At 54.6% G+C, this 27,922-nt stretch overlaps 2 protein-coding genes across 2 annotated transcripts; one reads left to right on the top strand and one right to left on the bottom strand.

Moving 5' to 3' along the window:
• The first annotated feature begins 75 nt into the window (after positions 1-75).
• LOC116955109 (protein-lysine N-methyltransferase EEF2KMT-like) lies at positions 76-8,697 on the top strand. Its single transcript, XM_076052833.1, has 10 exons — positions 76-237; positions 481-579; positions 1,854-1,910; positions 2,002-2,082; positions 2,965-3,066; positions 4,406-4,539; positions 5,231-5,395; positions 7,046-7,146; positions 7,617-7,784; positions 8,331-8,697. The coding sequence occupies exons 2-10, from the start codon at positions 496-498 to the stop codon at positions 8,456-8,458; spliced, it is 1,020 nt and encodes a 339-aa protein (XP_075908948.1). The 5' UTR covers positions 76-237; positions 481-495; the 3' UTR covers positions 8,459-8,697.
• On the bottom strand, positions 8,691-27,749 carry ARSG (arylsulfatase G). Its single transcript, XM_032976066.2, has 11 exons — positions 27,491-27,749; positions 21,046-21,233; positions 20,170-20,217; positions 19,597-19,729; positions 18,528-18,659; positions 16,419-16,606; positions 14,385-14,465; positions 13,830-13,938; positions 12,821-12,941; positions 11,967-12,057; positions 8,691-10,633 (listed from the first exon to the last, which is right to left on the bottom strand). Exons 1-11 carry the CDS (start codon positions 27,727-27,729, stop codon positions 10,320-10,322), a joined length of 1,644 nt encoding a protein of 547 aa, XP_032831957.2. The 5' UTR covers positions 27,730-27,749; the 3' UTR covers positions 8,691-10,319.
• Positions 27,750-27,922: the final 173 nt, after the last annotated feature.

Below are 27,922 nucleotides of genomic sequence, written 5' to 3'. Positions count from 1 at the left end.
GGGTGAGGTGATGGACACGCGGGGTGAGGTGAGGGACACGCTGGGTGAGGTGAGGGGGACGCGGGGTGAGGGAGGGAGACGCGGGGTGAGGTGAGGGAGACGCGGGGTGAGGTGAGGGAGACGCGGGGTGAGGTGAGGGAGACGCGGGGTGAGGTGAGGGAGACGCGGGGTGAGGTGAGGGAGACGCGGGGCGAGGTGAGGGAGACGCTGGGTGAGGTGAGGGAGACGCGGGGTGAGGTGAGGGAGACGCGGGTTGAGGGGGACGCGGGATGAGTGTGTATTGATCAGGGTGAGTGTGTATTGATCAGGGTGAGTGTGTATTGATCAGGGTGAGTGTGTATTGATCAGGGTGAGTGTGTCTTGATCAGGGTGAGTGTGTATTGATCAGTGTGTGTGCATTCAGGGTGAGTGTGTATTGATCAGGGTGAGTGTGTATTGATCAGGGTGAGTGTGTATTGATCAGGGTGTGTGTGCCGTCAGGGTGTGTGGAGGTACATGGAGGAGCGGAATGGCCACGGTAACGTGGAGTTGACGCGCTCCTTCCTCGCCATGCGACCTCTCCGCTTCCTGGCACTAGACGTGAGGACAGCTCAAGACCACACCATACACGCATCACACCACACGCATCACACCATACACGCATCACCATACACACCATACACACATCACACCAGACACGCATCACACCATACACATCACACCATACACACCATACACGCATCACACCATACACACACCATACACACATCACACCATACACACACCATACACGCATCACAACATACACACATCACACCATACACGCATCACACCATACACGCATCACACCATACACACCTTACACCATACACACATCACACCACACGCATCACACCCGACACACCACACACATGACATCACACCATGCACGCATCACACCATACACACCATACACACCATACATGCATCACACCATACACACACCATACACACATCACACCACACGCATCACACACATCACATCACACCATACACACATCACACACACATCACACCATACACACAGCTTACACACATCATACCACACAGCTTACACCACACACATCACACCACACGCATCACACCACACACATCACACCACACACACCTTACACACCCCACCACACACCCCACCACACATCACACCACACGCATCACACCACACACATCACACCACACACACCTTACACACCACACCATACACACATCACACCATACACACCACACACACCCCACCACACATCTCACCACACACACCACTCTATACACACCATACCATACACTCCACTCTCACACCACACTCATCACACACCCGCAGTATACATACACATAGTATACACACCCTGCACACACCCACTATCCCATACACACCAAGTACACCCATATACACAGTATGTCGCGTGGTTATGCTGCAGTGTGACTATGTTATGACGTGATGCTGCGGTGTGACTATGCTACGATGTGACTATGCTATGGTGTGACTTCTATGGTGTGATGGGTGTGGTGTGACTGCTATGGTGTGATGGGTGGGGTGTGACTGCTGTGGTGTGATGGGTGTGGTGTGACTGCTATGGTGTGATGGGTGTGGTGTGACTGCTATGGTGTGATGGGTGTGGTGTGACTGCTATGGTGTGATGGGTGTGGTGTGACTGCTATGGTGTGATGGGTGTGGTGTGACTGCTATGGTGTGATGGGTGTGGTGTGACTATGCAATGGTGTGATGGGTGTGGTGTGACTATGCTATGGTGTGATGGGTGTGATGTGACTATGCTATGGTGTGATGGATGTGGTGTGACTGCTATGGTGTGACCTTGCCGTGGTGTGACGCTGTGCAGGGCTACGCGACTCGGATCCGGGACAACCCGGACACAGCTCGCACCCTGCTGGAGCAGGTCAGGTCCCTCCGCATATTGACCTCTGCTTTGTGACCTCTTGACCTGCGAGTTGCTCACCGTGACCCCCCCCCACCTGTCCCCCCCCCAGACGGTGCGGCACCCCCTGGGGATGCGGTTCCCCCCGTCCCTCACCTACCGCCGCCTCCTCCTCAAGACGCTCATAGCAGCGGTGAGTGGCTCCACTCAAAGCAAAGACAAAGATCCCCCGTATAGCTTATACAGACTGTTGGGGCAGGTGCGGTTTGTGAGTGGCGCCTATGAAGGCCGGAATGACACACGGAAGGGGTGGATGGCCAGCACCACGCCGGGCCGCCTTTGTCTCCCTAGCGGCCATGTTTACACATTGTGCCATTTTAGGCTTAGTCGACTTTGGGGAGGCCCAGGACCGGTTCAGATAATCGTCACTGGTGTTGGTGGCCGTGAGCGGGAATCGAACTCGGGTTACACCGGATTTGTGGCTGCGTGCGTTGTTACTGTCGCCCTGATGCAGCTGGTTGTAATTACTGGCGAAACGTCGTACTCGGATTGTAAATGTTGTGGCTTGGCTCTCCAAAACACAACCGGTGGTGCTGCGCTATTGACGAATTGGCCACGTTCTGTTTACGTGACAACCCTTACTAGTTGGCTGTGTCGGGTGGTGGCGGGTTTTAACGACACAACATTTATATATTCTGGCGACCGGAGTTTGACTCCCGCTCACGGTCAACGCCAGTGTGCTGTGTGTTCGTGCGTTGTTTACTCTGGAGAAGCGGTGAGATCAATGATGGATGTTCCGCCGCCGCGGTTGACGGCATTCGTCGCGATTTCTCACTCAACAGAGTGGGGGCTGCCCCAAGGCTGCCGCCATCTTCCACTCCAAACACCAGTGACGAATATCTGAACAGGTCCTGGGCCTCCCCTAGGTCGACTCGGCCTTGAATGGGCACCTCATGCGGTGTGTAACACATCAGCACTGGAGAGACAAAGGCGGCCGGGCGTGGCGCTCGCTAACGGCACTTGCCCCCGTGTCCGGTGAAGGATGTGTGGGTGGGATCTCGGTGTTTGTGCGCAGTGTGAGCGAGCAGGTTGTGAACCGGTGGACGCGCTGTACGAGGCGTTTGGTGAGCTGCTGTCTCAGCAGGATTCGCCGTTCTGCTACAAGACCTACTTGCTGGTAGCACCCCTCATCCACAGCCTCACCACACGCAAAATGGTATCTACGCGGTGGTGTGTGTGTGTAATGGCGTACGGTGACGTGTAAAGGCTGAAGGAGGAGGGTGTGATGGTGTGATGTGTGACTGGGTGAGTGGTGTGGTGTGTGTTAGTGTGTGATTGGGTGGGTGGCGTGGTGTGTGTGTAACTGGATGGTGTGTGTGTGACTGGGTGGTGTGGTGTAGTTTGTGTGTAACTGGGTGATGTGTGTGTGAGACTGGGAAGTGTGGTGTAACTGAGTGGTAGGGTGTGTGTGTGACTGAATGAGTGGGGTGATGTGGTGTGTGTGGCTGTGTAGGGTTGTGTGTGTGTGTGATTGGGTGGTGTGGTGTAGTGTGGTGTGTGTGTGACTGTGTGGTGTAGTGTGTGTGTAACTGGGTGATGTGTGTGTAACTGGGTGGTGTGGTGTAGTGTGGTGTGTGTGTGACTGTGTGGTGTAGTGTGTTTAACTGGGTGATGTGTGTGTAACTGGGTGGAGTGGTGTGTGTGTAACTGGATGATGTGTGTGTGAGACTGGGAAGTGTGGTGTGTGTAACTGGGTAGTGTGGTGTGTGTGTGTGATTGAATGAGTGGGGTGATGTGGTGTGTGTGGCTGTGTAGGGTTGTGTGTGTGTGTGACTGGGTGGTGTGGTGTAGTGTGGTGTGTGTGTGACTGTGTGGTGTAGTGTGTGTAACTGGGTTGTGTAGTGTGTGTGTGTGTAACTGGGTGATGTGTGTGTGACTGGGTGGAGTGGTGTGTGTGTAACTGTGTGATGTAGTGTGTGTGTGTGACTGTGGTGTAGTGTGTGTGTAACTGTGTGATGTAGTGTGTGTGTGTGACTGTGGTGTAGTGTGTAACTGGGTGGTGTGGTGTAGTGTGGTGTGTGTGTGACTGTGTGGTGTAGTGTGTGTAACTGGGTTGTGTAGTGTGTGTGTGTGTGTAACTGGGTGATGTGTGTGTGACTGTGTGGTGTAGTGTGTGTGTGTAACTGGGTGATGTGTGTGTGACTGTGTGGTGTAGTGTGTGTGTTTAACTGGGTGATGTGTGTGTAACTGGGTGGTGTGGTGTGTGTGTAACTGGGTGATGTGTGTGTGACTGTGTGATGTAGTGTGTGTAACTGGGTGATGTGTGTATAACTGTGTGGTGTAGTGTGTGTGTGTAACTGGGTGATGTGTGTGTAACTAGGTGGAGTGGTGTGTGTATAACTGTGTGGTGTAGTGTGTGTGTGTGTAACTGTGTGGAGTGGTGTGTGTGTAACTGTGTGATGTAGTGTGTGTGTGTAACTGTGTGGAGTGGTATTCCGCTTTGTGTGACGCTGCAGGACCATGGTGTGCAGGTAACTCTGCGGGAGTCCACCATCTTCGTCTCTCACGGGACCACAGGCCTTGTGAGCTGGGGTGCGGCGCGGGCCCTTGCATCCTGGGCCCTGAGTCACCGCCAGCTGCTACAGCACAGGTGAGTGCCCCTTGCACCCACCCACACTTTACCCCACCACAGAGTTAATTCCACCTTAGATGTCACCATCCCAGCTTCCGTAGTGGTGCGGTGGGGGGCTGTGGTTCCCCGGCCCGCAGCTCTCAATAACAAGTGCCATAGTTTAACCCTAACCACCTGAGTTCAATTCCCGACTTGGGTGCCTTTCTGCGTGTACGAGTTTGTTCTGCAGACTGTGTGTGTTAGAATGATTGAGTGTACGGGCGAGTGAGTTTGTGAAAGTGAGTGTGAGAGTTTGTGCGTTCTCCCCCCGCTGTTCTGCAAGGGTTTCTTCCCATCGCTAAACACGCAAAACACACACAATGTAACCGGTGTCGGCCAAAACATCCCAATGCTGAAACATCACCTTGAAATTACTCAATTTGGATTACACAGCAGCAGTGGCAGCGACATTGCCCCCCCCCCCCCCACTGCAAAAAGTTGGCAGGACCCTCCTGAAAAAAGAGTCTTGGGACTCAGCGAGGCTTTCCCGAGTCAACGAGCTAAAACAATAACAACAATCAACCATTATGAGACCTCCTTTGCCAGTAACAAGATATAGTAATAGGTTTTACCCTTTTAACTTGATGCCTTGAATAAAGGTGTCAGTTTTTGTGCCAGTTAAAAGGGTAAAACCTATTACTATAACAATCAACCACTTGATAACCCGCAGGCGTGTGCTGGAGTTGGGCGCGGGTCCGGGCCTGGTGGGGTTGGCAGTGCTGGGGGGCTGCGGCCCCCGTGAGGTCATCCTGAGCGACGCTCACTCGGCCGTGCTGCAGCAGCTGGAGCACAACCTGGCGCTGAACCACAAACACCTGTGCCCCCAACACGACAGGTGCTGCCCCCCCCCTCGCCACCTACAGCACGGGTGCTGCCCCCTTAACACACACACACACACACAGGTGCTGCCCTCCCTAACACATACACACACAGGTGCTCCCCTCCCTAACACACACACATACAGGTGCTGCCCTCCCTAACACACACACACACAGGTGCTGCCCTCCCTAACACACACACACAGGTGCTGCCCTCCCTAACACACACACACACAGGTGCTGCCCTCCCTAACACACACACACACAGGTGCTGCCCTCCCTAACACACACACATACAGGTGCTGCTCTCCCTAACACACACACACACAGGTGCTGCCCTCCCTAACACACACACACACAGGTGCTGCCCTCCCTAACACACACACATACAGGTGCTGCCCTCCCTAACACACACACACAGGTGCTGCCCTCCCTAACACACACACACACAGGTGCTGCCCTCCCTAACACACACACATACAGGTGCTGCCCTCCCTAACACACACACACACAGGTGCTGCCCTCCCTAACACACACACACACAGGTGCTGCCCTCCCTAACACACGCGCACACAGGTGCTGCCCTCCCTAACACACACACACACAGGTGCTGCCCTCCCTAACACACACACACACAGGTGTTGCCCTCCCTAACACACACACACACAGGTGTTGCCCTCCCTAACACACACACACACACAGGTGCTGCCCTAACACACACACACACACACAGGTGCTGCCCTCCCTAACACACATACAGGTGTTGCCCTCCCTAACACACACACAGGTGCTGCCCTCCCTAACACACACACACAGGTGCTGCCCTCCCTAACACACACACACACAGGTGCTGCCCTAACACACACACACACAAGTGCTGTCCCCTTAACATACACACACAGGTGTTGCCCTCCCTAACACACACACAGGTGCTGCCCTCCCTAACACACACACACACACAGGTGCTGCCCTAACACACACAGGTGCTGCCCTCCCTAACACACGCGCACACAGGTGCTGCCCTCCCTAACACACACACACAGGTGCTGCCCTCCCTAACACACACACACACACACAGGTGCTGCCCTCCATAACACACACACACAGGTGCTGCCCTCCATAACACATGCGCACACAGGTGCTGCCCTCCCTAACACACACACACATACAGGTGCTGCCCTCCCTAACACACATACACACACAGGTGCTGCCCTCCCTAACACACACACACACACAGGTGTTGCCCTCCCTAACACACACACACAGGTGCTGCCCCCCCTACATACACAGGTGCCGCCCTCCCTAACACACACACACAGGTGCTGCCCTCCTTAACACACACAAGTGCTGCCCTCCCTAACACACGCGCACACAGGTGCTGCCCTCCCTAACACACACACACAGGTGCTGTGCCCCCTACATACACACACACAGGTGCTGTGCCCCCAGTGCGACACGTGCTGCTCCCCCCCCCCCACCTCCTAGACCAAAGGTGCTGCTCCCCCACACCTCCTAAACCACGGTTTGGCTGCAGCTCAAGTCAACAAATTGCCAGTGGAAAACCACCAGTGCTGTGAGGGCCCAGGGCTGGCTCGTATGTCTGAGTGGAAGAGGGGTTAAACGTACTCTAACTTGACCTCGCTGTGACCCTGCCCCCCTACTGCTAGGGGCTTGAAGGGCCCCCATGGCCGGGTTGTGGCACTGGACTGGACGGCCGCGGGGCAGGAGGAGCTGCAGGAGCTGAACGCCGAAGTCATCCTCGCTGCCGGTACTGGTAGAGAGGAGTGCTGCACCTCACCGGGACCCTGGTAGAGAGTAGTTCTACAGCCACAGGAACTCTGGTAGAGAGTAGTGCTGCACCTCACATGGGCCCCGATAGATAGTAGTCTTGGAGATCACAAGTGACCCTGGTAGAGAGTAGTGCTGCACTTCACGGGAACCCTGGTAGAGAATAGCGCTGCACCTCACAGGGACCCTGGTAGGGAGTAGCACTCGGCTGCTTCCAAAGGACGCACAAGTGAACGGCTCAGCCGTGGCTCGGCTCTGGCTCAGCTCATGGAAAAAAACCTGAGCGTGTGGCCAGGAACATGGCTCAGAGCCGGCTCCAGTTAAATATGGCGGCTTTGAGCCAGGGCTCAGCTTGAGCTGGAGCCGAGCCGCCTCACCTGAGCTACGACTGAAAACACGGGGCCTGAAATAACCACCGTCGGCTACGATTTTCCACCGCTGCGGATCTAGACGTGGTGTACGACCCGGACCTCATCGACGACCTGGTGCGGGTTTTGCGGTTGCTGCTGCTTCACCGCATGGGGCCGGGGGACGGCGGCACGGCCGGCGGCCCCGTCGGGTTCGTGGCCTCTGCGGTGCGGAACCAGGACACCTACGCGCTCTTCCTGCGGTGCCTGGGTGAGTCGCCGCGTCGTGCGTGGCGAGATGTTAACTACCTCGCCTGGTATGCAAGGAGGTCGTGGATTCGATCCCGACCTTGGACGCCTGCTGTATATTTGGAGTTTGCGGTGTGTCCTCTCCCCGTGGTCGCGTAGATTTTTCTCCGGGTCCTCCGGTTTTTCCCTCCATATTTACAATCAACATCACGCGTTCAGAGTATTTGGCCGCTATCAATTTCCACACGATGATGGTAAGCCACTTCGTTGAGCCATTATTTGTGATGGCCAGGTCGCGTCGGAAAAAGAGCTATATAGCTCAGTGGGCCTTACCTAGTAAAATATTTACATATATTGTGTGTGGGGGAGCGCGAGTCGGACCTGGGCGCGGTGTGCTAACAACAGCAGGGCCGGGGAGACAAAGGCGGCCGGGCGTGATGCTGCTGGCATCACACCACCCCCATCGTGTGCCCGCGGGCGACCTTCGCAGGCGCTGCTTGCCAACAGCGCTTGCCCCCAACAGCCTGCGTGGGCTACACGGTGGATCTTTGTCTCTGTGTGTGTCCAGGTGAGGCCGCTCTGCAGGTGGAGGCCATGGATCTGGAGCCGAGCGACAACGCCGGCCACGACGCCCCCTTGCGTCTCCTCTCCATACGCGCCCGGGACCCAACACAGACCCCTCGCGGAGATCCCTAACACAGGACCCTCACGTGAGATGCCTAACACGACCCTTGATACAGAACCCTCACATAGCCCCTTCACACAGATCCCTTCAACCCCAGCACTGGCCATCAGAAACCCTAAGAGACAGGGACCATGACAACAGCCTTTGCGTCTGTCTGCTTGGCTGTGCGTGCGTCTGCGCGTGCCTGTTTGTGTCTGCGCACGCGTCTGTGCGTTTTGTTGGCGCCGAATAAATCAACACGTGTTTTAAACACACGTGTGCATTTTATTACAAACAGGCACACTACAATCATAGCCCCCGCACACATGCCCACCGCCCCTCCAACACCACTGTGCGAGACAGTGTAGCCAGCGGTTAGCGTGTCGCGCTACAAACCTCCGGCGACCAGAGCTTGATGATTGCCGCTCACAGCCACCAACATCGTTTGACGAATATCTCAACGGGGCCCCGGGCCTTGCCTCCGTCAACTCGGCTGTGAAACGCATCCAAACGCCTGGAGTTTCCATCGCTTTGCAGACGTCCCTGTTGTGAAACTGCCTTCCCATGGCCGGCGAGGTGCGCCCGTTACCCTGGCTCGCCAGAAGGTGGGAACAGTAAAAATGTGGACTCCACCCAGCTGTTCCATCTGTATGGGATAGAGCGCTTCTTCCTTGCACGCGTGGGTTTGCTCCGTGTGCTCCGGTTTCCTCCCACAGGTAAGCACCTCCGATTAGCATGGTTGGCTACGTAGGATGTGAAAAGTTCAACATACGTACTCATTAATTGGCCGATAACACCTTAATATGTAGAGGACTGCAGAGCTTGCTTGAGCTCTTGGCGCCGGCTCCACCACGTGGCTGCTGTTGCTACCTTCCCGCTCGTCTGTGGTTCATCGTGCCTCTGAAATTCTCTCGTCGAGAGCGAGTGCTGTGTGCGATGGCAACTAGCGTCACTCGTTGAGATTATTACCTGAATCGCAATTTGCCGCGGAGCTGTCGATGCCGTGTGATAATGTCTCTTGCAAATTGCATTTGACGTCGTACATCCTCGTCTGTTTACAGCATTGTTGTTCACTGCAAGGCCCGCGGGCCACTGGCGGCCCCTGGCGTGCTGCTGTCAAACCCCCAATAGTTTAAAATGTGTGGCGGCCCTCTCACTGATGTCTTATTGGAGAATGTGGCCCCCCCCTCTGAAAATGAGTCAAGAACACTGCGTCTACATCGTAGTAGAGTAGTCCGGATCTAACCCTCAACCTTACTAATTGTCTGTATCGGGTCGTGGCTGGTTTAACGACACATTTAGATTCCCGCGATCTAACCCAAAAAAACCCCCGTGGATAGTACAATATTCCTGTTTAATGATTCATTCACGAGCATGAATTCATGGTTGTGCAATATTTTAGATTCCTCACGTCGCAACGCAGTTTTTTTCTCTCTCGATTTCTATGATGCTTCAAATCCCGTTATACTTGCTCATATTTAGTTTTTGTCAATTTAGTGACCCTATAAATTATTGAAAATTTTTTTTTACCAGATAAGGCCCACTGAGCTATATTTTTTCAGAAGCAACCTGGGCTATCACAAATGATAGCTCAGCAAAGTGGCTTGTGGAAATTTAGAAGACGTGGTGATGTCGATTCTAAATGTGGAGGGAAAAACCGGAGGGCCCGGAGAAAAATCCACGCGACCACGGGGAGAGCGACGCGCAGACTCCAAAAATACAGCAGGCGTCGGGGTCCAGATTTAACTCGCGACCTCCTGTATACCAGGCGAGGTAGTTAACATCTCACCACCGCGGTGGCCACGACTGGGTCGGTCCACTCTTGCGATTGAGACTCCTCATCCTGGTGTCTCTCTCTTGAGCTGTTCTCACCCGGGTTTGTTTTTAAAACATTCAAACTGGAGGCACGACCTGGCGGACGGTGACGATGGGGGTGGGGTCACAACGGCAGGCCGGGAGGTCCGTCCGGCAACAGGGCCGCGCGTCGTCCTCGTGGCCGTAGTCCGCGCGGGACACGCGATCCGAGCCGATGTCCTCCAGCCGGGCCCGCAGCGCCGCCTGGGCCCGCAGGACGGGGCCCCAGAATCCCGGCCCCGCGGCCCCCACGGGGGACCCCTCCCCGGGGTCGGTCTCCACGTTGAAGAGCAGCGGGGGGTCGTGCCGGACGGGGGGCGCCGGTGGCGGCCCTCCGCACGGCCGGGCGCCACCTGCGGGAGGGGAAACGGCGGCGGCACGTGACGACTATGGAATCCGGCAGGGGGAGGGAAGCGATGGCGTGGTGCCTATACCGCTGTAGGTGTGCTTATGCGTGGGAGTTGCCGGTTGGATGTGTGTAGGCAGGAGTGATGGGTAGGTGAGTAGGTAGATGTGTGTAGGCAGGAGTGATGGGGAGGTGAGTAGGTGGATGTGTGTAGGCAGGAGTGATGGGGAGGTGAGTAGGTGGATGTGTGTAGGCAGGAGTGCAGGTTGGGTAGGTGAGTAGGTGGATGTGTGTAGGCAGGAGTGATGGGTAGGTGAGTAGGTGGATGTGTGTAGGCAGGAGTGATGGTTGGGTAGGTGAGTAGGTGAATGTGTGTAGGCAGGAGTGATGGGTAGGTGAGTAGGTAGATGTGTGTAGGCAGGAGTGATGGTTGGGTAGGTGAGTAGGTGAATGTGTGTAGGCAGGAGTGATGGGTAGGTGAGTAGGTAGATGTGTGTAGGCAGGAGTGATGGTTGGGTAGGTGAGTAGGTGGATGTGTGTAGGCAGGAGTGATGGTTGGGTAGGTGAGTAGGTGAATGTGTGTAGGCAGGAGTGATGGGTAGGTGAGTAGGTGAATGTGTGTAGGCAGGAGTGATGGGTAGGTGAGTAGGTAGATGTGTGTAGGCAGGAGTGATGGGGAGGTGAGTAGGTGGATGTGTGTAGGCTCCGAGTGGTGGTTGGGGAGGTGAGTAGGTGGATGTGTGTAGGCAGGAGTGATGGGTAGGTGAGTAGGTGGATGTGTGTAGGCAGGAGTGATGGGGAGGTGAGTAGGTGGATGTGTGTAGGCAGGAGTGATGGTTGGGTAGGTGAGTAGGTGAATGTGTGTAGGCAGGAGTGATGGGTAGGTGAGTAGGTGGATGTGTGTAGGCAGGAGTGATGGGGAGGTGAGTAGGTGGATGTGTGTAGGCAGGAGTGATGGTTGGGTAGGTGAGTAGGTGAATGTGTGTAGGCAGGAGTGATGGTTGGGTAGGTGAGTAGGTGGATGTGTGTAGGCAGGAGTGATGGTTGGGGAGGTGAGTAGGTGAATGTGTGTAGGCTCTGAGTGAAGGTTGGGGAGGTGAGTGAACGCATGAGTGAAGGTTGGGTGAGTCAGTGAATGTACTCAATGAGTGCCCGGTACGATGTGTAAACATCGCTCCTGGGGAGACAAAGGCGACAGGGTGTGGCACTGACCACCCACCCCCTCGTGTGCCCCCATGCCAGCCTTAATAGGTGCTATTCGCTAACAGCTATTGCCCCAACAGTCTATTCAGGCTACATGGGGGATCTTGATCTGTGTGTGTGAGAGTGTGAGTTGTCACCCGTCAGGAAGAACACCTTGTGAGGCCCCACCCTCACTGTGTCCAGGTCGCCAAACTCGCCCCCAGCTCCACTGTTTGGGTGGAACAGCACCTGAGGCAGGGTCACAGCAAGGTCACACAACAGGGTCACTCATACAGCAGGGTCACACGGCAGGGTCACAGGGTCATACGGCAGGGTCACACAACAGGGTCACTCATACAGCAGGGGCACACGGCAGGGTCACACAACAGGGTCACAGGGTCACACGGCAGGGTCACACAACAGGGTCACACGGCAGGGTCACACAACAGGGTCACTCATACAGCAGGGTCAAATCTCAGAGTGTCATACACATCGCGTACGTATTTTGCACTTCTTTTGCACCGTACTTAGGAAACCGTGCTAATCGGAGGTGCGGGGGAAGGACAACAACAAACTAAACACAAAAAGCAGTTCTAGAGACATTTCCTGCGTCCCCGCGTGCCCACATGCCCCATGCGGATATACATTTGCACATGATAAGCCACTTCGTTGAGACATCGTTTGTGGCCTGGTCGCTTCTTAAAAAGAAGCTAATAGCTCAGTGGGCATGACCTGGTAAGATAAGTAGTTTTAATTTATTTGTATACTTCTTTTAAAAAAGTGATATGTTCACCTTTCCTATACTTTGCACTCCTATCGTGTTTTTGTTTTGTTTATTGTTGTAACGTTCTGATTCTGTCTCCGTGTCCCCGTGTCCCCAGTTCCACGTGTCCCCACGTCCCCTTGTCCTCGTGTCCACGTGTCCACGTGTCCACGTGTCCCGTTACATCGTGTTCCGTGTCCCCATGTCCACGTGTCCCCATGTCCCCATGTCCCCAGGTCCCGCCGTCACCGTGTGTCCCGTGTCCCGCTGCCCCAGCAGGACGTGCCGCATGTCCGCGCCATCATAGCGGCGCCCGGGAGGCAGGGGCACCCGCGCCAGGGGCAGCAGCGTGGGCAGCACGTCCAGCGCACTGCACACACGGGGGACAAGCGGAGAGATTCAGAGATGTGCGTGTGTGCGTCGAACTTCTTTCGCACCATGCGTAGCCAACCATGCTAACCGGAGGTGCGGGGGAAGGACAACAAACTTAACACAACAACCAGCAGTTGTAAATAAATTAGTTTTCAATCTAGATGACGATTTAAAAATGCATAGCTCCAGTAGCTTCCTAATATCGGAAAGGAAGAACGTTCCAGATGGCCGCAGAAGCGCCGCGCGACGCGGTGACCACCGTCTTTGTTCGATGGCCGAGCAAAAAGCCTCTGCGAGATGGGGACACGGCAGACAAAACGAGACGCAGGGAGACTCTGGGAAGATTCAGTGAGATACGGGGATATGGGAGGTACGGGAGCTGCGAACACGGGGACACGCGAGATGCGGGAGACAGAAGCACAGAAGATAATGAAGATGAGGGGACACAGGTTGAGACGTTAACAACCTCGCCTGGTACACAGGAGGTCGTGGGTTTGATCCCAACCCTGACGCCTGCTGCTGCTGCTGTATATTTGGAGTTTGCGTGTCTCTCTCTGCCCGTGGTCGCGTGGATTTTTGTACTTTGGGTCATCCGGTTTTGCCCTCCGTATTTAGAATCGACATCACCACGCGTTTAACAGGACGTCTTCTCAATTTCTACGAGCCACTTCGTGGCGCTATCATTCGCGATGGCCACGTCGCTTCTGAAAAAAAGAGCTACACAGCTTTGTGGGGTTATTGCCTGGTGAAATCAAAACGAGTTTATAGCTTTAGTTTCACGCAGAGCACGCACGGGGAACACCCGTCCAGCCGCACCACGCCTGCGTGGTCTGGCAGGAGGAAGGAAGCGGCGGCCAGGGGCGGGGCAGTCTTCCGGCGTCGTCACCTGAGCAGTGCCGAGCTGGAGGAGCCGGGCGGCACGCGGCCCGGCCACAGCGCCAGGCCCGGCACGCGGTGACCGCCCTCCCACGTGGTGCGCTTGCCTGCCGCCCCGCCTGCGGCACGAAGACAACGCACACCCAGGCAGGGTGCTGTAGACAGGGTGCTGGGTGCTGTGTGCAGGGTGCTGTGTGCAGGGCGCTTGCGGGAGGGTACTGTGTGCAGGGTGCTGTCTGAGAGTTTCAGTTTAATTTAATTGGTATAGCCCTGTGAGCCATTCGGCTCTTGAATCGGGTGCAACCGCAACAAACAAAAACACGAACAAGAAAACATCTTAAAGTGACTGTGTGTGACTGTGCAAACAGAAAATCCAGGGAAAAAAACAGCAAAATATTCCTAAAAAAGCACCGTACACCAACGCTGTGTGCAGGATGCTGTATGCTGGTATTAGTGTACAGGGTGCTAAATGCTGGGTGTTAGTGTGCAGGTGTTATATGCAGGGTGCTGTGTGAGAGTGCTAGGTGGTATATGAGCGTGCTGTATGCAGGGTGCTGGTGCCCACCTCTGAGACACTGCCACTTGCCCGTGTACGGCCCCGTGCTCCCAGCCAGATCACATTTCTCGTCCCATGGCCCATTGTCACCTGCATGGCCACAGCGCAGGGAGGGGAGCCACGAGGATTGGCTCAGGTCCCGTAAACCCAAAACGTGCGGTTCGCTATCGTCACGCAGCGAACTAAAACTTTTTTTTTTATCTTGCCAGGTGGTGAGGTGCCACCGAGCTACGGAGATTCTTTTTTCAGAAGCGACCTGGCCGTCACGAGTGATGGCTCAACAAAGCGGCTTATCATCGCGTGGAAATTCATCGCAGCCAATTACTCCAAACGCACGATTTCTAAATGCGGGGAGAAAAACCGGAGGGCCTGGAGAAAAATCCACACGACCAAGGGGAGAGAGAGAGACAAGCAAACTCCAAATATACAGCAGCAGGCGTCAGGGTAGAGTTCAAACCCACGACCTCCTGTACACCAGGCGAGGTAGTTAACATCTCCTAGCCACCGTGATGATGATGAGAGAGACACCGTTAACCTAGGGCTCGTTAACCCAGGGTAGCCTCACAGAGTCCCAAGACCCCCTTTTCAGAAGGGTCCTGCCAAGTGTTTTCGCAGTGGGGGGTGGTCGGGCGGTGGGTGATGATTGCTGCTGCTGCCGTGTGATCCCAACCGAGTAATTTGCGGTGTCATTTTTACCAACTTGGCAAATTTGGTACCGTGACGCCGGCAACACACGATGGCCGACCCTCGAGAAACAACGGCACGGGATCGGTAACGTTCACCGTGGCGAAGCAGACTACGCAGAGTAATATTTACGGTGAACACTCACGCAGCGTGTGCCTGTGTGTGGGTCCCTTGTTTTTGCATCCGCACCTCTGATTATCACGGTTGGCTACGTAGGGTGCGAAAAAAGTTCAACATACGGTGCATACAATGTGTGGGTGTGTGTGTGTGAGCCTATGTATGTATTGTATGTATGTTGAACTTCTTTCGCACCGTACGTAGCCAACCCTGCTTAATTGGAGGTGCGCGGAAGGACGACAAACTAAACAACAACCACACCAACTCCCATGTGAGCCCATGTGGAGCAGTGGCGTAGTGGTTTGTGCCACTTCACTACGAACCTGGTGACCCGAGTTCGATTCCCACTCACGTTCAACATCGGTGACGGATATCTGAACCGCCCCTGGGTCCTTCCCTAGGTCCGGTGCGGTGTGTAACACATCAGCACTGGGGAAACAAAGGTGGCCTGGCGTGGTGCTTGCCACCCAGCCCCTCGTGAGCCATTCTGGCCCTCATAGGTGTCTTTGTGGGTGCCAGTGCATGTATGTGTTGGTGCCATGGCGTGTTGGTGCCAGTGCATGTATGTGTTGGTGCCATGGCATGTGTGTGTGGGTGCCAGTGCATGTATGTGTTGGTGCCATGGCGTGTGTGTGTGGGTGCCAGTGCATGTATGTGTTGGTGCCATGGCGTGTGTGTGTGAGTGCCAGTGCATGTATGTGTTGGTGCCATGGCGTGTGTGCCAGTCGTGTGTTTGGGTGCCAGTGCATGTATGTGTGGGTGCCATGGCGTGTTGGTGCCATGGCGTGTGTGTGGGTGCCAGTGCATGTATGTGTTGGTGCCAGTCGTGTGTGTGTGTGGGTGCCAGAGTGTGTGGGTGCCAGTGTGTGTGGGTGCCAGTGCATGTATGTGTTGGTGCCAGTCGTGTTTGTGGGTGCCAGTGCATGTATGTGTGGGTGCCAGTGCATGTGTGTGTGTCTGGAGCGGCCGTGTAGCGGTTAGCGCTACGCTGCATTACGAACCCAGCGACCCGAGTTCCATCACCGCTCACGGCCAACACCAGTGACGATTATATCTGAACCGGTCTTGGGCCTCAAATGAGTACCTGGTGCGGTGTGTAAAACATCGCCACTGGGGAGACACCCATCCACTCGCGTGCCGTGACGGCCTTCACAGGTGACGCTCGCTAACAGCTCTTGCCCCAACAGTCTGTTAAGGCTACGCGGGGGATCTTTGTGCGCGCCAGTGCGTGTGCGTGCGTACTGGAGAACCACACGAGTGTGTTATTGCTCAGGCCGGTGCTCCTCAGCGCCCGCACCACTCGGCCCACCGTCTCATCCAGCTCCTTCAGCGCCCTTGTCCAGGGGCCCCGCAGGCCCGGGGCCCACGGCAGCGGCACGTGGACGTGGGCAGGGGCCAGCAGCAGCAGGAACGGGGGGGACCCTGGGGCACTGCAAGACAAAGACAAAGATCCCCCGTGTAGCCTGACCAGACTGTAGGGGCAAGTGCTGTTAGCGAGTAGCAGCACCTGTGAAGGCCGGCACGGCGCACGAAGGGGATGGGTGGACAGCATCACGCCCGGCCGCCTTTGTCTCCCCAGTGGGGATGTTTACGCACCGCACCAGGTACTCCTGTAAAGTTGAGTCGACCTAGGGGAGGCCCGGGACCGGTTCAGGTAATCGTCAATGGTGTTGGCTGTGAGCAAGAATTGAACCCGGGTTGAGCTCACCGCTCCACTACCGCACAGACACACAAACGGAGACTCGGCCTTGAATGAGTCCCTTACTGGATGCCTGTGAAAAAGAGCTTCATAGCTCATCAGATTTCTCCAGGATAAATAAATATTTTGATTCTGAGTGCCTGGTGCAGTGTGTAAAAATTGCCACCGGGGAGGCGCGTTTTGTGCTGCTGCCCCCCCCTCCCCCCCTCGTGTGCCGTGTCGGCCTTCGTAGGTGCCACTCGCTAACAGCACTTGCCCCTACAGTCTATTAAGGCTGTACACTGCATCTGTGTCCTTGTGTGGATGGGTTACTTGTGCGTGTGTGTGTATGTACATATGTATGTTCAACTTCTTTTGCACCATACGTAGACAACCGTGTTCATCGGAGGTGCAGTGTCGAGTCTATGGGTAGTGTCAATCTATGGGTAGTGTTAGTCTGTGGGCAGTGTTAGTCTATGGGTAGTGTTAGTCTATGGGTAGTGTTAGTGTATGGGTAGTGTTAGTCTATGGGTAGTGTTAGTCTATGGGCAGTGTTAGTCTATGGGCAGTGTTAGTCTATGGGTAGTGTTAGTCTATGGGTAGTGTTAGTCTATGGGCAGTGTTAGTCTATGGGTAGTGTTAGTCTATGGGTAGTGTTAGTCTATGGGCAGTGTTAGTCTATGGGTAGTGTTAGTCTATGTGTAGTGTTAGTCTATGCCATAGACTAACACTACACATAGACTCTATGGGTAGTGTCAGTCTATGGGTAGTGTTAGTCTGTGGGCAGTGTTAGTCTATGGGTAGTGTTAGTCTATGGGTAGTGTTAGTCTATGGGCAGTGTTAGTGTATGGGCAGTGTTAGTCTATGGGCAGTGTTAGTGTATGGGCAGTGTTAGTCTATGGGTAGTGTTAGTCTATGGGTAGTGATAGTCTATGGGTAGTGTTAGTCTATGGGTAGTGTTAGTCTATGCTTAGTGTTAGTCTATGGGCAGTGTTAGTCTATGGGTAGTATTAGTCTACGGGTAGTGTTAGTCTATAGGTAGTGTTAGTCTATGGGTAGTGTTAGTCTATGGGCAATGTTAGTCTATGGGTAGTATTAGTCTATGGGTAGTGTTAGTCTATAGGTAGTGTTAGTCTATGGGTAGTGATAGTCTATGGGTAGTGTTAGTCTATGGGTAGTGTTAGTCTATGGGTAGTGTTAGTCTATGGGCAGTGTTAGTCTATGGGCAGTGTTAGTCTATGGGTAGTATTAGTCTATGGGTAGTGTTAGTCTATAGGTAGTGTTAGTCTATGGGTAGTGATAGTCTATGGGTAGTGTTAGTCTATGTGTAGTGTTAGTCTATGGGTAGTGTTAGTCTATGCTTAGTGTTAGTCTATGGGCAGTGTTAGTCTATGGGTAGTATTAGTCTATGGGTAGTGTTAGTCTATAGGTAGTGTTAGTCTATGGGCAGTGTTAGTCTATGGGTAGTGTTAGTCTATGGGTAGTGTTAGTCTATGGGTAGTGTTAGTCTATGGGTAGTGGTAGTCTATGGGTAGTGTTAGTCTATGAGCTGTATGTACGTTGAACTTCTTTCGCACTGCACGTAGCCAGCCGTGCTCACCAGGGGTTTCCCCTAGAGTCCGAGAAGGCGACACGGGGGTCACCTTTGCTGGTCGGGGTTGGCGCCGGCCTACCTGTGCTGGCGGATGAACCACTCTGCGCGCTCCGCGTATCTCCGGGCCAGTGTCTCCAGCCTGGCCGGCTGCTCCACGATCTCCGCGTTCTCAAACAGCGGAACCCCCACAGGATCTGCACAGCCGCCGCCACTGCGCAAAGACAAAAAGAGACAAAGATCCCTCCCCTATAGCCTTAACGGACCGTTGGGGCAAGTGCTGTTCGCGCGTGGCACCTACGAAGGCCGGCACGGCACACGAGGGGGTGGGTGGTCAGCACCACAGCCACCTTCACAACCACTTAGTGCACAGCCTGCAAACACACACACACGCAGCACATCTCAGCAGTCACCACCAACATCAACAACAACAACAACCAACACCACTAGGCCTGCCACCACAGCCAAAACCTCTCCACCACCAAAAACAAAGACCCCCCCCCCCCCCCCCGTATAGCCTTAACAGACTTTTGGGGCAAGTGCTGTTAGCGAGTGGCACCTATGAAGGCCGGCACGGCACACGAGGGGGTGGCCAGCACCACGCCCGGCCGCCTTTGTCTCCCCAGTGGGGACGTTTACTCACCGCACCAGGTACTAATTTGAGGCTGAGTCGACCTAGGGGCGGCCCAGGACCGGTTCAGATAATAATCGCTCATGTTGGCCGTGAGCGGTGATGGAACTCGGGTCGCTGGGTTCGTGGCACAGAGCGCTAACCACTACACTACCGCTCCCCCGCACACACACACGCACACTCACAAAACCGGTACAGACGAATGTCCCCCGTATAGCATTCACATATCGTTTGGGGCAAGTGCTGTTAACGTGTAGCACATTTGACGGCCGGCACGGCTCAATGAGGAGGGTGGGTGACGAACACCACGCCTGGCCGCCTTTGTCTCCCCATTGCCGATGCTCTACAAAGATGCGCCAGCTACCAGTTCTGATCACGCACCGCCGATAGCCCCGGCCGGGGTCAAACCCGTGTCACCGAGGTTCGCGGCGGTGCGGCGAGCCAATCGCCGCGCCACCGCTCCCGGGACGCCACCACACCCTCTGCCAAGGCCGCCGCCGCCGCCGCTGCCGCTGCCCACCTGGCGTTGCGCCCAGCATGGTCGGTGCTGCCCCAGGCGCCGGGGCAGTGTGGGCAGGGCGGCAGGTCGCAGCCTGGGTGGTCTGTGCAGCCCATGTCGTTGCTGTAGGGCAGCCCGAAGTAGTAACGGAAACCTGGGGGGTGGGGGGGGGGGCACACGGCCACCGCCTCGAGACGCTAAACTCTACGCGGCGCCGGGCGCAGACACGTGGCCCCACAGCGCCTAGCAGGCGACAAACCGAGCCCAATCAAAACTTTGCCTAGATATGGAAACTCATTTCTATAGAAGCAGAGTTTGTTGTCCTCACCCCGTGTCTCCGATTAGCACGGTTGGCGACGTACGGTGCGAAGGAAGTTCAACGTACACGCACATTGACAGATACTGTAAAACCCTGAACAGATGCAACTGAATGTAACTAACAAGCATAAGCACGATGTGAAAGGGCCTTAACGCACACGGACGAGTGAACACGGACGTGATTCCTGGGGGACTCAACTGACCGAGAGGAGTTCTGAATGATCTAGGCTGCAGCAAGGTTCTGCACCCAGGCCCCTCCGTGTCGTCCGCACGTACCTCGGTGGTTGGGGTGGTAATGTCCCACGTGGCCCAGGTGCCATTTCCCTGCAATGAGAAGAGTGGGACAGAGCAGGGCAGAGTGGGATAAAATAAAAACACTTCCAATCCCCGTCTCACTGACCAGTGTGGTGCTGTACCCCCCCAGTCTAACCCACCAGTAAGGTGCTGTGCCCCCCCAGTCTAACCCACCGGTGGTGCTGTACCCCCCCAGTCTAACCCACCAGTGGTGCTGTACCCCCCCCAGTCTAACCCACCAATGAGGTGCTGTACCCCCCCCAGTCTAACCCACCAGTGGTGTTGTACCCCCCCAGTCTAACCCACCAGTGGTGCTGTACCCCCCCCAGTCTAACCCACCAATGAGGTGCTGTACCCCCCCCAGTCTAACCCACCAGTGGTGTTGTACCCCCCCAGTCTAACCCACCACTGGTGCAGTACCCCCCAGTCTAACCCACCAGTGGTGTTGTACCCCCCCAGTCTAACCCACCAGTGTGATGCTGTACCCCCCCAGTCTAACCCACCAGTGGTGTTGTACCCCCCCAGTCTAACCCACCAGTGTGATGCTGTACCCCCCAGTCTAACCCACCAGTGGTGTTGTACCCCCCCAGTCTAAGCCACCAGTGGTGCTGTACCCCCCCAGTCTAACCCACCAGTGAGGTGCTGTACCCCCCCAGTCTAACCCACCAGTGAGATGTTGTACCCCCCCAGTCTAACCCACCAGTGAGGTGCTGTACCCCCCCAGTCTAACCCACCAGTGAGGTGCTGTACCCCCCCCCCCCAGTCTAACCCACCAGTGAGGTGCTGTACCCCCCCCCCCAGTCTAACCCACCAGTGAGGTGCTGTACCCCACCCCGCCCCCCCCCCCCCCCGTCTCACCGATGAGTGCGGTGCTGTAGCCCGCGTCCTGCAGGGCGGTGGCGAGCGTGGTCTCGTTGAGGGGGAGGCCGCCCCGCGCCGCGGCGGCGAAATTGCGCGTCACCCCGGTGCGGGCGCCCAGGCGGCCCGTGAGCAGGGCGGCACGTGACGGCGAGCAGCAGGACGCGCCCGCGTGGAAGTCCAGCAGCCTGCGGGGAGACGCGCGGCCGCGTAAACCTTCCTCGTTTTATTTTTTGTCCCCTCCAAGCTCGCAAAGCGAGCCGCGCCGGGGATCGCGTTTGGCCGTCCGGGGGTGTCGCGACGGGCCCCAGCAGACGCAGTGCGGGTAGACGCGTCGAGGCCGCGTCCACGCACGGCGAATGCCTCGTTAAAATCATTAAACTATTTTTTTATTTTATTTTTGCCAGGTAGGGCCCACGACTCGAGCTCCTGGGAAATCATTCATGAGCGTTGATTTATGGTTGTGATCTGTTTTTGATTCTCTCAAGCCGTCGTTTTTTTGCTCCGTCCAGTTCCATATCGCTTCAAATCCTGTTACACTTGCTCATATTTTGTTGTTGTCAATTTAGCAACCCTATAAACTATAAAAGAGAAGACTCTGCCATTTCCTCCCAGGCCACAGTGTGACTGCGAGCATGAAGAGCTGTAACTTAACATCTCTTAATGTTCGACGGCTTGTGCACCTGATCTTATTTATTCACGATGTATTTACAAAAAAATCTGCAGACAACCTGCTGGATCTCCTCTCTGTTTCAAAGAACAAATTTGACCTCAGGTCTTCGCTCATTTACCAGCTTCACATTCCCTATTGCCGTACAAAAATTGGAGGAAGGGCCTTTGCTATTGATGCCCCCAGAGTCTGGAATGCTATTGCCAATAAACTGCAACTTGAATCGCTACCAATGAGATCTTCTCTCAAAACTGCTCTAGAGGAGTTGTACACCCCTAGCTGCCACTGCTATTCATTGGCGTAAAATAAAATAAAATGTTTCGCTCCGGATGACGCTGCAAAGTATTATCTGTATTTTGATTTAGCGTGCTGATCTTAAAGGTGCATTGAAAAATGTGATACTCCGACCGATGCTTCTGTTGTTGTGGAGTACCTCATGCAGGTAGCTATGGCTGTAGGGTTTTGGTGTTACATGTTATTTATGTAGTTTATTGTAAAAATTCGGTCACAGTCCTTGTGATCACTGTTACGTTGCAATTATGGCTTTATTTTTTGGTTATTTGGAAAAGTTTTTTGAATTCTAGATTTAAAGCTTTCGTGACTGCTAGGATCCATACTCTTTGGTTCTATTGGGTAAAGTCACGTAGGTGAAAATAAAATAACAAAAAATAACAAAAAATCACGACGTTTTGGCCACAACACAAGCGGCCTTCATCAGGTGAAGGGACGAGACTGTCTGGAGGACAGCGCTGGAGTGGAAGAAGCCACGCTTAGATCACGACCTTTAAGCTGTGTGAGAAGAAAAACAAAAGCGCCTTGACAAAGGAATTCGCGAGCACAAATCAGATTTGAAACACGGCAAAACGAATTCTTCTGCCGTGGCTGATCACTGTTACAATGCTGTGGGGGATCACGATATAATTTTCTCCGATACCAAGGTTCTTTGCAAGCCCACGGGCTTTTATCAGAGATTTGTTCATGAAGCAATTCAGATCTACAAACACAGACACAATTTCAACCGAGAGGATGGTTTCAAATTAAGCAACCATTGGAAAGCTGTTCTAAATCGAACTAAACATTAAACTAATTTCAATGGTACAGTATATTTTTCAAGTAGTGGTACCCCAAACTTTCGCAGCTCTTATAAATTCCCTTTTCACACCATCAATAGGTAAACTCCCCCTCCCCCCCTTCCCCCCCCGCGCCAAACAGCAAGTCCACCGGCACGTACACCACCTCTTTCCTAAAATCCGCCAATCAAATGCTAATTTTTATGCTAATTTCTTTGTCAGAACACCTTGTTTGCTCGCACACAGTTTAAAGGTCCGCTGTCTGAGCGTGGTTGTGTTTCGATAAATTCTCCTGTTTGATGAGGACTAGGTGCCTTGGTGAATGTATATGCTCTGACTTTAACATAGCTATTTTTGTGACCAGTTACAAGCTAATCACTCAGCTATTTCAATGCTAAATTCTATGCTAATTCCTTTGTCAAGGGGTACCTCTGCGGATGTGTATACTTTAACTTAGCTATTTCAATGAGCCATTTCAATGCTAAATTATATGCTAATTCCTTGTCAAGGCGCTTGGTGTTTTTCTTCTCACACCGCTTAAAGGTCGTGATCTAAGCGTGGCTTCTTCCACTCCAGCGCTGTCCTCCAGACAGTCTCGTCCCTTCACCTGATGAAGGCCGCTTGTGTTGTGGCCGAAACGTCATGATTTTTTGTTATTTTTTGTTATTTTATTTTCACCTACGTGACTTTACCCAATAGAACCAAAGAGAAAAGTTTTTTGGTTTGGACATGTTTGTTTTGTTGTAGTACGGAGTTAGACTGATGGCCTTAATCTAAGTTTTTGTGGTTGTTATTGTTGTTTGACTTGCATCCCACTGGGATTTTTGCACACAGCGTTGGTGTACAGTACTTTTTTCAGGAATATTTTTGCTGTTTTTTTTCCATGGATTTTCTGTTTGCACAGTAAGATGTTTTTCATGTTCGTGTTTTTTTGTTGTTTGTTGTGGTTGCACCCGATTCAAGAGCCGAATGGCTCACAGGGCTATACCAAAATAAACTGAACTGAACTGTGTGTATAGGGCCTCTCAAAGCTGCCGAAAAGGAAACCTTTCTGGATCACAATGCCCCTCGACACTTTCAAACTAAACACATGTTTTTTTAAACCAGGCAGAGCTCACTACTGAACTATGTATAGCTGTTTTTCAGGGGCGACCTGGCTATCACAAATGATAGCTCAACCAAGTAGCTTAACATCATCATCATCATAATGTGGAATTGTAGAGCGGTAGCCAGATAGTCTAAAACGCGTGGTGACGTTGATTCTAAACGTGGAAGGGAAAACCGGAGGACCCGGAGATAAAGCCACGTGGCCATGGGGAGAGAGACGCAAACTCCAAATGTAGAGCAGGCGTCAGGGTCGGGATCGAACCCACGACCTCCAGCATACCAGGAGAGGTAGTTGACATCTCCTAGCCACCGTGATGATGATGAGAGAGAGACAGGCAAACTCTAAATATAGAGCAGCAGCAGGCGTCAGGGTCGGGATCGAACCCACGACCTTCTCTATACCAGGCGAGGTAGTTGACATCTCCTAACCACCGTGGCACCCGAAAAAAGCTCCCCCACCCCAATCCTGGCCCTGCTTGGCCCCCAGCAAGCCGGATTCCGACCAGCTGTGGCGAGGTCACCAGCACAGCATGGTTTGGTTTCCGGCTCGCCACGGTAAATTGGCAGTGGGGAAGAACCCCCCCCCTCCTGTACCGTGTGGGCCCTGCCCTGGCTCGGCTCAGATGTGCCAATGGAAAACGAGCTAAGGGGGACACGGGGAGCCGTGGGGACGCACAGGGTGTATACGAGGGAACGTGGAGGTGGGAGGTGGGGGGAGGTGGGGGGTGCAGAAACATAGGGGAGTATGGGGGGGGGCACAGGGAACACGCAGCGGGGAGTGGCCACAGTCACAAGGGTTGCGCAATCCCCTCACTCCCCCTGCGACCCCCTCACGCAACACAAAGATCCCCCATGTAGCTGTAACAGACTGTAGGGGCAAGTGCTGTTAGCGAGCACCTATGAAGGCCGGCACGGCACACGAGGGGGTGGGTGTCCAGCACCACGCCCGGCCGCCTTTGTCTCCCCGGTGGCGATGCTAAACTACACAACACACACCAGCTAAGTCATTTGAGGCGGAGCCGACCTAGGGGAGTGCCCAGGACCGGTTCAGATAATCGTCACCGGTTGTTGTTGGCGTCGCGTGAGCGACTCGCCGGGGCTTTGTGTCGCCAACCACAGTGCCACCGCTCCTCACACACACACACACCGCTACTCACACACACACACACCGCTACTCACACACACACACACCGCTACTCACACACACACACACCGCTACTCACACACACACACACTGCTACTCACACACACACACACCGCCCCTCACACACACACACCGCTACTCAAACACACACACACCGCTCCTCACACACACACACACCTCACACACACCGCCCCTCACACACACACACACCTCACACACACCGCCCCTCACACACACACACCCCGCTACTCAAACACACACACACCGCTCCTCACACACACACACACCGCTACTCACACACACATACACCGCTCCTCACACACACACCGCTCCTCACACACACACACCGTCCCTCACACATACCGCTCCTCACACACACACACATCGCTACTCACACACACACACACCGCTCCTCACACACACACATACACTGCTCCTCACACCCACCGCCCCTCACACACACACCGCCCCTCACACACACACATACACCGCTCCTCACACACACACACACACCGCCCCTCACACACACACACCGCTCCTCACACACACACCTCACACACCGCTCCTCACACACACACACCTCACACACACACACCGCCCCTCACACACACACCTCACACACCGCTCCTCACACACACAGCTCACACACAGCACACACACAGCTCACACACACAGCAAGCACACACAGCACACACACACAGCACACACACACACACACCTCACACACACACACCTCACACACACCTCACACACCTCACACACACACACACACACCTCACACACACACACACACCTCTCACACACACACCTCTCACACACACACCTCACACACACACCTCACACACACACCTCACACACACACACCTCACACACACACCTCACACACACACCTCACACACACACCTCACACACACACCTCACACACACACACACCTCACACACACACACCTCACACACACACCTCACACACACACCTCACACACACACACCTCACACACACACACCTCACACACACACACCTCACACACACACACCTCACACACACCTCACACACACACCTCACACACACACACCTTACACACACACCTCACACACACACCTCACACACACACCTCACACACACACCTCACACACACACCTCACACACACACCTCACACACAACACACACACCTCACACACACACACCTCACACACACACACCTCTCACACACACACCTCTCACACACACACCTCACACACACACCTCACACACACACACCTCACACACACACCTCACACACACACCTCACACACACACCTCACACACACACCTCACACACACACACACCTCACACACACACACCTCACACACACACCTCACACACACACCTCACACACACACCTCACACACACACACCTCACACACACACACCTCACACACACACACCTCACACACACACACCTCACACACACCTCACACACACACCGCACACACACACCTCACACACACACACCTCACACACACACCTCACACACACACCTCACACACACACCTCACACACACACCTCACACACACACCTCACACACACACCTCACACACACACACACCTCACACACACACACACCTCACACACACCTCACACACACACACCTCACACACACACACACCTCACACACACACACCTCACACACACACACACCTCACACACACACACCTCACACACACCTCACACACACACCTCACACACACCTCACACACCTCACACACACACACACACCTCACACACACACACCTCACACACACACACCTCACACACACACACACCTCACACACACACCTCACACACACACACACCTCACACACACACCTCACACACACACCTCACACACACACCTCACACACACACCTCACACACACACCTCACACACACCTCACACACACACACCTCTCACACACACACCTCACACACACACACCTCACACACACACCTCACACACACACACCTCACACACACACCTCACACACACACCTCACACACACACACCTCACACACACACCTCACACACACACCTCACACACACACCTCACACACACACCTCACACACACACCTCACACACACCTCACACACACACACCTCTCACACACACACCTCACACACACACACCTCACACACACACCTCACACACACACACCTCACACACACACCTCACACACACACCTCACACACACACCTCACACACAACACACACACCTCACACACACACACCTCACACACACACCTCTCACACACACACCTCTCACACACACACCTCACACACACACCTCACACACACACCTCACACACACACACCTCACACACACACCTCACACACACACCTCACACACACACCTCACACACACACCTCACACACACACACCTCACACACACACACCTCACACACACACCTCACACACACACACCGTGCACCCACCGCATGCCGTCCCTCGCCATCTCGTCCAGGCTCGGAGTCTCGCTCTCTCCTCCACCACCACCACCTCGTTCTCCACCGCCACCTCCTCCACCTCCTCCTCCTCGTCGTCCTTCACGGCCAGCACGGGCCCAGCCCACGTCTCCCCAGCCGAGGTCGTCCGCCACCACCAGCACGAAGTTCGGCCTCGCCCCCTCGCTTCCCACCACCACCAGCAGCAGAAGAGGCAGCAGTGCCCCCATTGTCGTTTACTCACGAGCCCCCCCTCACTACCTCCCCCTCACTACCCCCCCCACGAGCCCCCCCCCCTCACTACCCCCACGACCCCCCCCCCCCTCACTACCCCCACGACCACCCCCCCGGCTGTTTGGCCACCAGGGGGGGCTCGGCCGGTGACTGTCGGGGGGTCGCGAGGGCGGATGGCGCCCTCCTGTG

Source organism: Petromyzon marinus, chromosome 58 (assembly GCF_048934315.1).
Source record: "Petromyzon marinus isolate PM22_M1 ecotype Great Lakes invasive population chromosome 58, UKy_Petmar_22M1.pri1.0, whole genome shotgun sequence".
NCBI lineage: Eukaryota > Metazoa > Chordata > Hyperoartia > Petromyzontiformes > Petromyzontidae > Petromyzon > Petromyzon marinus.
Note: the sequence above shows the minus strand (reverse complement) of the source record. Positions and strands in the feature narration are given on the sequence as shown.